The 12,233-nt window shown below is 56.1% G+C and overlaps 2 protein-coding genes across 2 annotated transcripts in view; one reads left to right on the top strand and one right to left on the bottom strand.

The window, feature by feature from the left end:
• The first annotated feature begins 241 nt into the window (after positions 1–241).
• MIOX (myo-inositol oxygenase) lies at positions 242–2,463 on the top strand. Its single transcript, XM_006917844.1, has 10 exons — positions 242–284; positions 771–851; positions 1,029–1,109; positions 1,210–1,372; positions 1,461–1,528; positions 1,659–1,768; positions 1,840–1,907; positions 2,003–2,052; positions 2,145–2,257; positions 2,355–2,463. The coding sequence occupies exons 1-10, from the start codon at positions 270–272 to the stop codon at positions 2,461–2,463; spliced, it is 858 nt and encodes a 285-aa protein (XP_006917906.1). The 5' UTR covers positions 242–269.
• A 7,260-nt stretch (positions 2,464–9,723) lies between these two features.
• LMF2 (lipase maturation factor 2) overlaps positions 9,724–12,233 on the bottom strand; it is a gene marked incomplete at its 5' end in the record, with an annotated part of 5,191 nt that continues 2,681 nt past the window's right edge. Inside the window, 6 exons of the mRNA XM_015593996.2 lie at positions 9,724–11,094; positions 11,178–11,274; positions 11,350–11,461; positions 11,548–11,716; positions 11,826–12,008; positions 12,082–12,178. Of these exons, the coding sequence (XP_015449482.1) occupies positions 10,807–11,094; positions 11,178–11,274; positions 11,350–11,461; positions 11,548–11,716; positions 11,826–12,008; positions 12,082–12,178 (946 nt within the window). The remainder of the gene's footprint in view (positions 11,095–11,177; positions 11,275–11,349; positions 11,462–11,547; positions 11,717–11,825; positions 12,009–12,081; positions 12,179–12,233) is intronic.

The following is a 12,233-nucleotide window of genomic DNA, read 5'->3' as shown; positions in this document are numbered from 1 at the left end:
AAGCGGCTGGCTGGTCAAGGCCCGTGGGGTTAAGTGGCAGGACGGTCTGAGCAGCTGGCCTGGGAGTCTGCTCTGGGAGAGGGGCGGGGCCGCTCCTGTGCTGACACATTAATTTTTGAGTCCAGGAGGACGGTGGATGGTCACTCATTACCAAGGGTCCAGGTCAAGGGGCTGAGTGGTGTCCAGTCCCTTATGTAACGTGTGGGCATATATAGGGGTACACGCCCTGTGGGACGCTTACCCACCTGCCCGCTCTGCTCCCTCTCAGGATGAAGGTCGCTATGGTGAGTTCCCCAGACCTCACACTGGGTGGCCCTGCTGCCCACTCCTGGGGTGCGGGGGGGCGGCTGTCCCTCGTGGAAAGGGGCCACAGCTCCCGTCCCAGCTGGTGCCTGCCCGCCCGCTCCCCCAGTGGAAGGGCTCCTCGTTTCCTGCGGTGGTCCAGCTGGGGCAGGTCTGCAGTCAACCCCTCGGCTCCCAGTGGCCCGGGTCTTGAGGAGGAGATGGCCTGCGGGTGCTGTGTTCCCTGGAGGCAGACGCCCGCTGCCGTCCACCTGCACACAAGGACACCAGGCACAACAACGCCTTGGCCTTGTCAAGGCCGCTGCCTGGCGCAGGGGCCAGAGACGGGTGTGCTCGGGAGGGGCTGTGCTCTGGGGTGTCCACCCGCCTCGGTGACCCCTGGCTTAGCCCTGCGCTCCAGATGGAGGGGTTGTCGCACTTCCTCATGGAGCATCATGGCGAAGTGGGTTCGATTCCCACCCAACCAGGGCCCAGACCCTTCCCTGGCCTACCGGCCTGAGCTGGACGGGGAGGCGGCCAAAGACAAGGGCGGCTTCCGGAACTACACCGTAAGGACCCACTCGGTGCCCACGCCCTGTCCCTCTGCTCCGCCCCCCTGGAGCCCCGCCCCCACCCTCCACCCAGCTGCTGACCCCGGGACACCCAGGGTCACACCTGTGAGGCCTGGCCTGGGGGAGGCGGGAAGCGCGGGGCTGGCTGGGCCTGGCTGACCCTCCGGCTTGCAGTCCGGCCCGCTCCTGGACCGCGTCTTCGCCACCTACAAGCTCATGCACACGCAGCAGACGGTGGACTTCGTCAGGAAGAAGGTACCGGCCGGCTCCTCGGCCGCAATTCTGAGGGGGCAGAGAGGGACTGGGCCTGGCCCGGCGGCCCGTGGCCGCGCTGACCTGTCCCTTCCTGGCCCAGCACGCCCAGTTCGGGAGCTTCTCCTACAAGAGGATGACGGTCATGGAGGCCGTGGACATGCTGGACGAGCTGGTAGATGAGTCAGACCCGGACGTGGACTTCCCCAACTCCTTCCACGCCTTCCAGACGGCCGAGGGCATCCGCAAGGCCCACCCAGACAAGGGTGCGCCCCCGCCCCGCCCCAGCCGCGGTGGGGGGCTGTGCTTCCCCAGCAGGCCCCGCCCGCAGCCCGCCTTTCCTCTCCCTCCCAGACTGGTTCCACCTCGTGGGGCTCCTGCACGACCTGGGGAAGGTCCTGGCTCTGGCGGGGGAGCCCCAGGTGAGGGCAGGGATGGAGAGGGCTGGGCAGGGTGGGGCGGGACAGCCTCGGTTCTGGGCTGGGGGCGTGGGGGGGCCCCCTCGGTAAGCGAGCCAGTCACGCCCACCGACAGCTGCTTGTCTGTCCCCAGTGGGCGGTCGTTGGAGACACCTTCCCGGTCGGCTGCCGTCCCCAGGCGTCTGTGGTTTTCCGTGACACCACCTTCCAGGACAACCCGGACCTCCAGGATCCTCGATACAGGTGCTGCTCCACCACTGCTGCCCCCCGAAACCCACGCTCCAGAAGCCCTCACCCACTCTCTCTCCCTGCAGCACGGAGCTCGGCATGTACCAGCCCCACTGCGGCCTTGAGAATGTCCTCATGTCCTGGGGCCACGACGGTGAGGCCCGCCGGAAGCTGGCTGCCCAGGGCTGGCCTGCGGTGGGGGCCGTCCCTCTGGGTGCCTGGCAGTGACACCCTTTCTTTCTCTCGCAGAGTACATGTACCAGGTGATGAAGTTCAACAAATTCTCTCTCCCGCGGAAGGTAGGTGCGGTGGGGAGGCCGGACCAGCGGTCCAGCCCGCCCAGCCCCGCCGTGCCCTGAGCATGCCCTGCATGGCTTCCTCCGGTCCCCAGGCCTTCTACATGATCCGGTTCCACTCCTTCTATCCGTGGCACACGGGAGGTGACTACCGGCAGCTGTGCAGCGAGCAGGACCTGGCCATGCTGCCCTGGGTGCAGGAGTTCAAGTGCGGCCATCCCCCTGGGGGACTGGGAGGGGGAAGGGGGAGGGGGAATAGAGTATCAGGGGCTTTTCCACAACGCATTGTCCCTCCCTTAATGCAGCAAGTTTGACCTGTACACCAAGTGTCCCGACCTGCCAGACGTGGAAAAGGTGAGGCCCTACTACCAGGGGCTCATTGACAAGTATTGCCCTGGGGTCCTGAGCTGGTGATGTGCTTGCCCACCCTGCTGAGACCGGCCGAGTGCCCCAGGGTGACAGCCACTGCCAAGCTCAGTGACAACCCACCCCTGCCTCCTCTGGGACCCCACACACCCACCTTTGGTCTGCGCTCCCCATCCTCGTGGCCACTCAGCCCGGTGGTAATAAAGACCTTGAAGCAGCTTGAGTCTGACCCTCATGAAGGCCGTGGTGTCCTGTGGAGTCAGGCAGTCTGTGTCCAGTCAGTGGCCTCTTGGACACGTGTGTCCAGCTGTGCCTGTCGCCATAAACGTCTCGTTCATCCTCCCAGCTCCAATGTTAGAACCTGGGGTCACCCGACTCTCTCTTACATTCTTAAAATTGTCACAAAGTCCTCTGGACTCAATCTACTTAAAAACAAACAAACAAGAACACTTTCTAGCTAACGAACTCACTACAGAAAGCATCAGATGACAAAGGCACAGCTTAGTTGCTACGAACACAGCCCATGAATAGATGAGATACCCCAGGGCCCTCCCTGTGCCCTGAGGTGTACCCCCGCCTTGGCTCAGCCAGTCACCTCCGTTCCTAAGTGGTTTTATCCCGCGTGTACCCCTCAGGGCTCAGTTGAGCAGTTTAATTCTTGGAAGAAAGTGGGTCATTTGCCTGAGAGAATTTCCTTCTGTTGGGTTTTGCCCACGACAGCCCATGGCGCCTATCAGTGCTTCTCGTATTTCCCGCTCATTAGTTCGCGCATGTAGAGGCCTCATCAGATTCGGGTGTGGCTTGTTGGGGGCAAGAGCCCTCCGGAGCTGTTGGCGTGACTTCTATCAGGCGACACACGTCTCTTGTTTTGTCAGAAGCCACCATGTTCAGGTTTATCTATAACACTCTTAATCCGCGAGGAGGCAGAACAGCCGCGGTCCTGCCACGTGCTGCCCTCCGCTGGCCTCCGGTGAGGCTCCAGTGCCGTCGCTTACTGTTTGTATGGGAACAGCAAGTTTTTACTCCAGCCTTTCCCTTGTCAACTTGTAAGGGTTGTTCCCCTCGCGTCCCTGTAAGGTGATCAAGTTGTCTGCTTTTGTAGAAGCGTAGGGATCTCGGCATGACTGTGCATTAGGTCATTGGGTTATCCTCAAGGATGCTCAGGGTCCCATCCTCGCCAGTGGGGGAGGGGCTTCCAGTGGGCTCCTGGGTCTCTCTGACACGACCTCAATGGCCTCTGGAGATGTCTTGCTGACTGGTGTGACGAGACACCCAGACTGTCAGTTTCCTGTGTCTGCCATAACAGATGACCACAGACTTGGTGGCTTCAAACAACAGAAATGTATTCTCTCAATTCTGGAAGCCAGAACTCTGAGATTAAGGTGTCGGCAGGGCCCCGCTCCCCCCAGAGGCTCCTGGCAGGATCCTCCCCGCCTCTTCCAGCATCCCGTGGCTGCCGGCGTCCTCGGGCTCAGGGCCGCATCTCTCTGTGCCCATCTCCTCATGGCTTTTGTGTTTGTCTCTCTGCTTCTTTCTTATAAAGATACTTGTCGTGACATTTGGGGCCTTCCCAGATCAGCCAGGATAATCTCATCTCGAGACCCTTCATTTAATCATACCTGCAACATGGTTTTTCCTAATAAGGTCACACTCACGAGTTTCAGGGGTTTGTACAGACATTTTTTGGGGGGCCATTTATCAGCTTCCCACAGAGGCTGCTGCAGACCCAGAACTGCTCCAAGGAGCCCTGGTTTCTTTGAGTGAGAAATAGCATTTCAAACCCATGCTTGGGGCTGAAGTCGCAATCGCCTCTTGACCCTCCATCTCCACTCTGAGCCCTGGGCGTTGCCCACTGTCCTCCTCGCCCTGCTCAGGCTGCTGCATGCCCGAGGCCTGTCCTGCCCAAAGCCCACCCTGGCCCTCCCCGTCAGCTGCTGCTCCCAGGAGTCTGTGGTCTGTGCCCCCGGGGCCCACCAGCTGTGTGCTGGCGTCGGGAGAGAATGGGCACAGGTGTGTTTGGAGATTAGCCCGAGCTCTTCCCCATTCACGAGTTTCCTTTCAAACAACCTCCGCCTGTCCTGGGCTCCTTCCTTCCCCGTGTGGGCGGCCGTCCTCCTCCTGTGCCCCACCCAGCCTGTGAGATCCGGCAGGAAAGGTGCAGGGCTCCAAGGGGGTCCCTCTCTGGAGCTGTTCCATGGGGCGTGTAGGGGGCCGGAGCGGCAGGAAGGAGGTATCAGAGTAGACTGGACCTTGGCGATGGGGCCATGAAGGGCGTGCCCCAGGGTGGACAGACCTCCACCTTCCCGATAGCAAGGAGGAGGCGGGCCTCAGAGGAGACGGGTGGGGTAGAGGATGAGCCCTAAAGCTGGGCCAGGGGGACTGCTGGGCGGGCTGCCCCTCTGGGTTCAATGTTGCCATTCCGATGCCACCCCTGGCGAGACTCCCACTGCAGAGCAGGAGCAGCCGCCCTCGCCCCTGTCCCCAGGCCACCCCGGAGCCTCTCTGCGCCCCTTGCAGATCCTAACCTGGCCATCTCCAAAAAGGCCCAGGTTGGGGGGAGGGCAGTGGGGGCAGGGGTCTGTATTTCTGTCCACCCAGGGCACTGTCAGGCCCCACTGGGGGCCCCAGGGCAGGAGGACAGCCGAAGAGCCCCCAGAAGGGAGGGAGGGCTTGGCTTCCCCTCTGGCTGGCGCTGGCGACCCACTCCCCTGGCCCGTGGGCCTCTCTGCCCGCGAGCCCCCTCTTGCTCTGTGCTAGCTGATTACTGCTTGGCTATCGCCCATGAGAACATAGGTCATTGCCCACGGGAACATAACATTCTAACAATAAGCTTTCTGCTTCTGCACCCCGCTTGCACATCCGACCTGTGGGTTGAGTTAGTAAATAGAAGAAAAATAGACCTTTGTGTTCAGACAGAATGAGAAATGGGATTTAGGGCTTAAAAACCCTGTACCTCTACATTTCAGGGCTACTTAATTTGGGGTCTGCGCACCCCTGGCAGACCCAGCTGGCTGAATAAAGAGTGCGTTTCCTATAACTCACTGGTTCCTGGTGTTCTGTGTGTCTATCGGGGGCTGGCGGCTACAACAGCGCCTCCTGTGCCATCCGGCAGCAGCCTCTCGTCCCCACCAGTCTCCCTGGCTTGGGGCTCAGGCCTTCCAGCACCTTTCTGATCAGTAATGTTTCTCTTTAAATGAGCCAGTTTCCCTTGAGAAAGTGAGATGGAGAAATCCAGAATTTGTTTTCAGGCCTGTTTGGGGCTGAACGTTGGGAACGCCGGCTGGTATTGGAAACCCAGCCGCCCACGGCCTGCAAAGCAGAACAGGTAATTCCGGCCTTTGCCACTCTGAACGGAAGATTAATGAACAGAAACCCGCTTAGGTTGGAGCGGAGAGGGGCCTGCCCGGGGAACCCCCAACAGGAAGAGGCTGCTCTCCACCTCCAGCAGGAAAAAGGAGGAGCTTCTCTTCCCTGGCAACCACTCAGCCAATGAGAGATGGTTACAGCTCAGCCAATGAAAAGCCACGACACTTCTAGCTCCCAGTTTCCTCCAATGGGCTCTCTGTTAACAACGGCCCCTCCAAACGCTCCCTTTCCTCTATAAAAGAACTTTCCTCTCTTTTGATCTTTGGGCTTGCTCTGAGATCCCAGGTTCAGGATGGCAATTCTTCCTTTTTCCCAAATACACAAGAAGAAATATCTATTTGCTTAAGGTTGACAGAGGCCAACCTTTGGGGACAATGAGCAGGCAAGAGAGGAAGGGTGGCTGCTTCTAAAGGCACAAATGGCCCAAGAAAACACAATGACAAGTTCAAATCCCTCAATTTCAGCCCACGTTCAAGGCTGAGTGTGTGATTGTGCTTAAACAGCAGTTCTCAGAGTATGGTCTGCAGTTGCTTAGGGGGTCCCTGAACCCTTTAAGGAGACTGTGAAGTCAATGGTATTTTCATAATATACGGAGACATTACGAGCCTTTTTCGCTGAGTTGACACGATGGCGTGAATGTAAGATTGGGTAGAAGCACAACCCGAGACGGTGGCCCCGGATGCTGGTCCCGTGTCCTTCGACGCTACACTCCCAGTTTAAAAAATGTCAGTTTTACTCAAGAATGTCTTTGAAGTAGTAAAAGTTGTTAATATTATTACATCTCCATCCTTGAGTATGGTCTTTTTAAGCTTTCGCGGGGTGACTGAGTTTTCAGCTCAACCAGTCTGGTTTACTTAGAAGAACCACTGGTGATAAACTATATTGTCTTGGGTATTCAGCAGGTACTTTCTTAAAAATTAACAAAGTAAGACTGTTGCTTCAAGGAAAACAGTGACAGCATTTGTTGCCGATAAAATTCCACCTTTAAGTAAAACTTAGGACTTGGGAAAACTTGTGTGTGTTGGAAGCCGGACAGTTGGCTTCAGGATGTGAGTGCCTGACTTAAGCTTTGACTGAGAGGCGTCTGCTTCAAAGCAGGCCATCGGGGGGAACGAACACACTGTGGCCACAGGACCAGATACAAATCCAGGCCATCTACCCCCAACTGAGTTTCCTTTGTTTTAAGAGATATTGGTTCATTCTGATAACTGACTATTTTGGTTACTCGTCTTTTTTCTCTTTTCCTGCACTCCGAATACCCCACTTAAGTTTTAAATTCACCAATAAAGAACGAATCCATGAAACTCTGGGACCAACCAGGACACCAATGAAGGCATCACTCCAGGCCCGTGTTCCTCTCTACTCTCTCCCCCGACCTCACTGTGTGCCCTGACATGCCTTGTACACCCGAGGGCCTGTACATAACAAATTGTTTTTTTCAAAGTTTCCTTACGGTTATTGATGAAGGGCATCTTGCAATCATAAAAGAGCCCCAAGGATCAGTCCAGTGGTAACTTTGGTTCGGGAAGGGGAGATGTCTGTGGGAAACTCACCAGAGGTCCAGGTGGGTGCCTCCCCCCCAGCATTTCCAGCTGATAGCCTTACTAGCGATCGACTGAGGCCCGCAGGAAACACTGTTTCTGCTACTGTGAACTTGACACCTTACTCACACTTCAAGATTTTTCTGATGAGCTCGATGGTGATAGTAATGAATGTGAGTGTTTGGAGACTGTACAATGGAAGGTCTCGATGTTTAGGAGATCTGCATAATTCGATGAGCGAATATTTTCCACACGACAATATATGATGCTCCAAAATCACAAAAGAGTCCCCAAAGGGTTTTCATGCGACAGAGGACAAAAAGCTCAGTGGCATGGTTTCAAATTCCAAATTGCGATGAACCCCTAAGAAACTACCACTTAGTTCTGATGAGGTATTAAAGGAATATTCGCAATGATTTGCAACGTTTTCTAAACATCCTTCCTTTTTCCAACTCCGTATCTGTGTGAGGCCGGATTTTCTTCATATATTTCAACCAAAAACATATTGCAACAGATTGACCAGAAGCACCTGTGAGAATCCAGGCATTAAGGAGGTTTTGCAAAAATGAAAAACTGTGCCACTCTTATGGAAGCACATGCTTGCTTGATGTCTCAGCTTTTCGCCTACCACCTTCTGCTTCTGTGTAGCCTGTTCTCATCCTCTTTTCTGTGCCTCCAAGTTCCCACAAGTTCCTGTGATGCTGTGTGCTCTGATTCCTGTTTTTCTTAGTTCAGATTCTAAGGTGTGGGATCTGGCCCAGCTTCTGTTTCTATACCGGACCACAGAAGTTTCCAGCCAACTTTCGGACTGGCTGCTCTTGGGGTACATGCTCATCTTGGTTCAGTTAGCCGGAATCAGGAGAGGTCTGTGGTCCCTGCACCAGGATCTGTGACTTTGGAAGGGGCACACGGTGGCACAGTGTGGCATTTCTGGTACCACCTGGGGTGGTAGAGAATCTGCTTCGCTCCAAAGACTTCTGCTTCAGCAGCGCCGTTGCTGACCAGAGCTTGTTGTCCCTGCATAAAGGACCTTCTTTTGCTGTCTGTGTCTCGCAAAAGAAGTGATTGGTCACTTCCTAGGATGTTACTTCTCCTTTCCTGGCCCTGCTCCAGTTGTTTTAAGTGTGTAACTGGCCATAATTAACACACACACATAAACACACACACACACACAACTTGTCAATTTGCCTCTTCAAAATGAAAAATGATTTCACCCCTAAAACCAACCAGCCTCTAATGAATGCAGAATGATACACAGTCCAAGCCTCAAGAGCCGTGTGCTGCAACACTCTAAAAATTGCCAGAGTCAATTTCAAATAAAATATTTGATAAAACAAAACAGAACACTATGCCACTCTTCATACTTCTTGTTTCTGGAAATAGTTCTTTTTCATTAAAAAATTTGCTATTATTGTAACATGTTATGAATTTATTATGTTTAAATGCAATTAATAAATATTTAAAGAATTTCTTGTTTTATTTCTTGCCAGTGTGGTAAATGTTGACAGAGATAGTCCTTGTGAATGAAAGCTCTTCGGGGTCCTCCATAAGCGTAAAGAATGTAAATAGGCCCTGCGGCCGGGTGACCCAGCCAACTTCTTTTTGCAGGAACCCTGCCCTCTGCCCCGTGAGGGCAGAGGAGGGGGTCACGTAGGAGTGCGACCTCATGTAGCTGTCACCAAACTCAGTATGGCCATAGCATGCACCTTTCCCGAGGGGGCGAGTCGGCCACCATGGTGGGCACCGTCTGTCCCGTTGGGCAGTGATTTGTCATCATTAGCAGCCCTTTGTGTGTATTTGGACTTGCTGTCCCTGCCTGTGCTTCCTCCAGCACCGCTGTCCACTAACTCAGAGGATGCCCGTCACGGAGGTGGCCTGCGCAGCACTGTGTCTGTCTAAGGTCCTTCTTCACAGAGCAAGACACAAAGCAGAGGCTGGTATCTGCAGACCCCACACCCTACGACCCCCAAACTCATGACCCGATGGAATGGTGGCATGGCCAGTTGAAGACCCAGCCGTGGGGCCTGCTTGGAGACAACACCCTTGTGAGCCAGGATGCAGAAAACGCCCTGTGCGTCGAGCCCAGAATCCAGTGTCCAGGAGCCATCGGGTCTATGTGGGTGAGGGCCTCTCACTCCTGCAACCAGTGACTCCTGGTGAGGTTGCTGCTGCCTGTCCCAGTGACTCTGGTCATGCTGCCTCGTGAAGCGTGGGAACAGCGTGCCCTCCTAGACACACAGCTTCCCTTGAGCTAGACACAGCCTGCCACTGGATGAACCAGGGAGTTGGCCTGACACAGCTGTGTCCACAGTGTGACCTTGTCAGGCCTAGCTGTGGCAAGGTCTTGCTCACGGTCAGCTTAGTAAGTTTATTCATGACAGGGAAACATTCGAGAGAATTGTTGGCTCAATGTGTTTGTTTGCTTATTCATTTTTTTTTCCCTCGAAGCTTGAAAAGATTGTTAGGTCAGATGACTGAACATTTAAAAAATTAGTTAACATTAAACTTGTAAAGTAGTTAAAACATTTTAGGCATTTATAACCTACAATCGGAACACTTGGAGTTATTGCTAAAACCTGCTAGACTTAAATGAAGAGAAGAAACTAAAATTCATGGATTGAGAGACTTAGTATCGCTACAATGACAATACTACCAGAGCCATCTAGATTCAAAGTGACCCTATCAAAATCCCAATGGATTGTCTTACAGAAATAGGAAAATACAATCTAAAATTAGTATGGAATCTCAAGGGACCCAAAACAATCTTTAAAAAGAATCAAACTGTAAGACTCAAACTTCCTACTTACTAGGAAGTTACAGTAATCAACCAGTGGTCCAGCATGCAGACACACTCATGGACGCATGGAACAGAATAGAAACCGTAGGAATAAGCCCTGCATGTGGTCAGCTGATTTTCAACAAGCTGCTGAGATGATTCAATGAGCACCCTTTTTATGTATAGAGGGGATTCTGAGGACAGGACAGCAGATGCCCAGAAGCCAGGGCAGCGGCAGCTGGTCAGCATCTGGGCTTGGTTCCCCGCCGGAGGCAGGGAGGCCCACTGTCCACAGGCCCCCAGTGAGAGGGAAACAGCAGGCACACATTAAGCACAGAGCCGCCTTTATTGGCTCCTGACCCCAAATGGCTCCTCTGTCTGTCCGCGTCCTGCGCATGCGCAGGTGCTGGGGTTGCAGCATCGATCCCAAACTCCCACAGCTCTGACTGCAGCATCCTGTGAGGGACTTTGAGCTGGTCTCACGTCCGCCTCCTGGGCTGTCATCCAGGCAGAGGGTGCCCGGGAAGGGACATGGTGACGCGGGGGACAAGTGGGCCCTCGAGACAGCATGGCAGCCATAGCCTTTCCCCGAGGGCATCATCCTGACCCATGTCTGCCAAGACAGCTGGCTAAGGCCATGTCCTGCTCCAGAAGGCCAGATATGCCGGGGACCGCAGCCCTTTGGGACATGCGGCTCACAGGACACAGCTACTTTCTCCGCCGGGAGGTCTGGGAGCTGCTGCTGCGGCTGTTGGGGGCTGGGGCAGCCCGGTCACGGGCTGAGTCCTTGGGGGCTGGCCTCTCCTCTCTGGCTGGAGAAGACCACCAGGAAGGTTGGGGCCCCAGCAGGGCCTGCATGACCCTAATGGCCCCGACTGTGAGAATGAGCCCCCAGAGCAAGGTGGGGGCTTCCAGAGGCGACAGCTGTCTCCGTAACCAGTGGAGAGCCCGGGCAAGGGTGCTGCTGGCGCTGCGTGCCCGGGGCGGGCTCTTGTCCTGTGGGCGCAGGATTGAGGAGGGTCCATGGTGGGGTTACCCACCCATCCCCACCTTCTCGAGCCTGGCTAACGCCTTCCTACCTGGAGGCCGAATTGCCTGAGCAGCGTGTCCAGCACGGGGTCTCCCAGGGACACGGGTGGGAAAAATTCCTCAACCCACTGGCGTCGCCACCACCGGCTGCAGTGGGGTGGGGGATAGTTCATGCAGTGCCAAGTCCAGCCCCCAGGCCCTTGCCCGGCGCCCCAGTCTTACCCCTGCTCCCCAGGCTGTGAGAACCAGTACTTGTAGCGCTGGGCCCGCACATAGGTGGGCGGCTGCTTGTGGAAGGGGTACCTGGCCATGTCGTTCTGGATGAGGCGGATCACTGCGAGGAAGCGGGGCTCAGAGCCCAGCGCCCTCAGCCCCGCCCACAAGGCCCCACCCCTGCCCTCCCCTCCGCTCCGGCCTCACCTGGCTCCTTGCCCTGCAGCAGGCAGAGCACCAGGCTCGTGAACCAGGGGCTGTGCGTGTGGGGGCCCAAGGCCGCAAACCACATCTGCCAATCCAGGCGCGGCTGGTGGGGCGTCACGACGGGGGGCGGTCGGCTCACATTCCCCGGCTTGTACATGAACTCGATCTCCTGTGTACCCAGCCAAGTTCATGAGGGCGGCTGCACCCGGGTCCCCTGAGCCCCCCACCCCCACAGAGCCTGCTGGGCGCCCTGAGCAGGGGCCCGCGGGAGCACTCACCGTCCAGTCGTGCCCGTCGTAGCTGCCTTCCAGCACCACCTCCGGCCGCCCGCTCAGACAGCTCATTCGGCGGAAGAGGCCATAGGAACTGGCCAGCTGCAGGTGTTCCACGGCACCGAACAGGCGGTGGGCGCCGGTCCAGAGGTGCCCGTGGGTGGAGGGCTCCATGTAAGAGTATGGCACCTGGAGGCAGGTGGGTGGAGGTTCAGTGCTGACCCTTCAGCCCCCTCCCCCGCCCCTGCGAAGTGGTACCCACCAGGCTAATCACGAACAAGGCCGCTGTGGCAATGCCGAAAATGAACAGCTGGACTGCAGCCCAAAACTTCTGCAGCCACCCCCACACCTGGGTCCACCTGAGCGGGGGATGAAGTGCAGTCGGCGGGCTCTGGCGGCTCTACAGCCAGCCCT

The sequence above is a fragment of the Pteropus alecto genome, unplaced genomic scaffold, assembly GCF_000325575.1.
Source record: "Pteropus alecto unplaced genomic scaffold, ASM32557v1 scaffold118, whole genome shotgun sequence".
In the NCBI taxonomy this organism is placed as follows: Eukaryota; Metazoa; Chordata; class Mammalia; order Chiroptera; family Pteropodidae; genus Pteropus; species Pteropus alecto.
The sequence above is the reverse complement of the archived record's forward strand: the minus strand, read 5'-3'. Positions and strand labels throughout refer to the sequence as shown.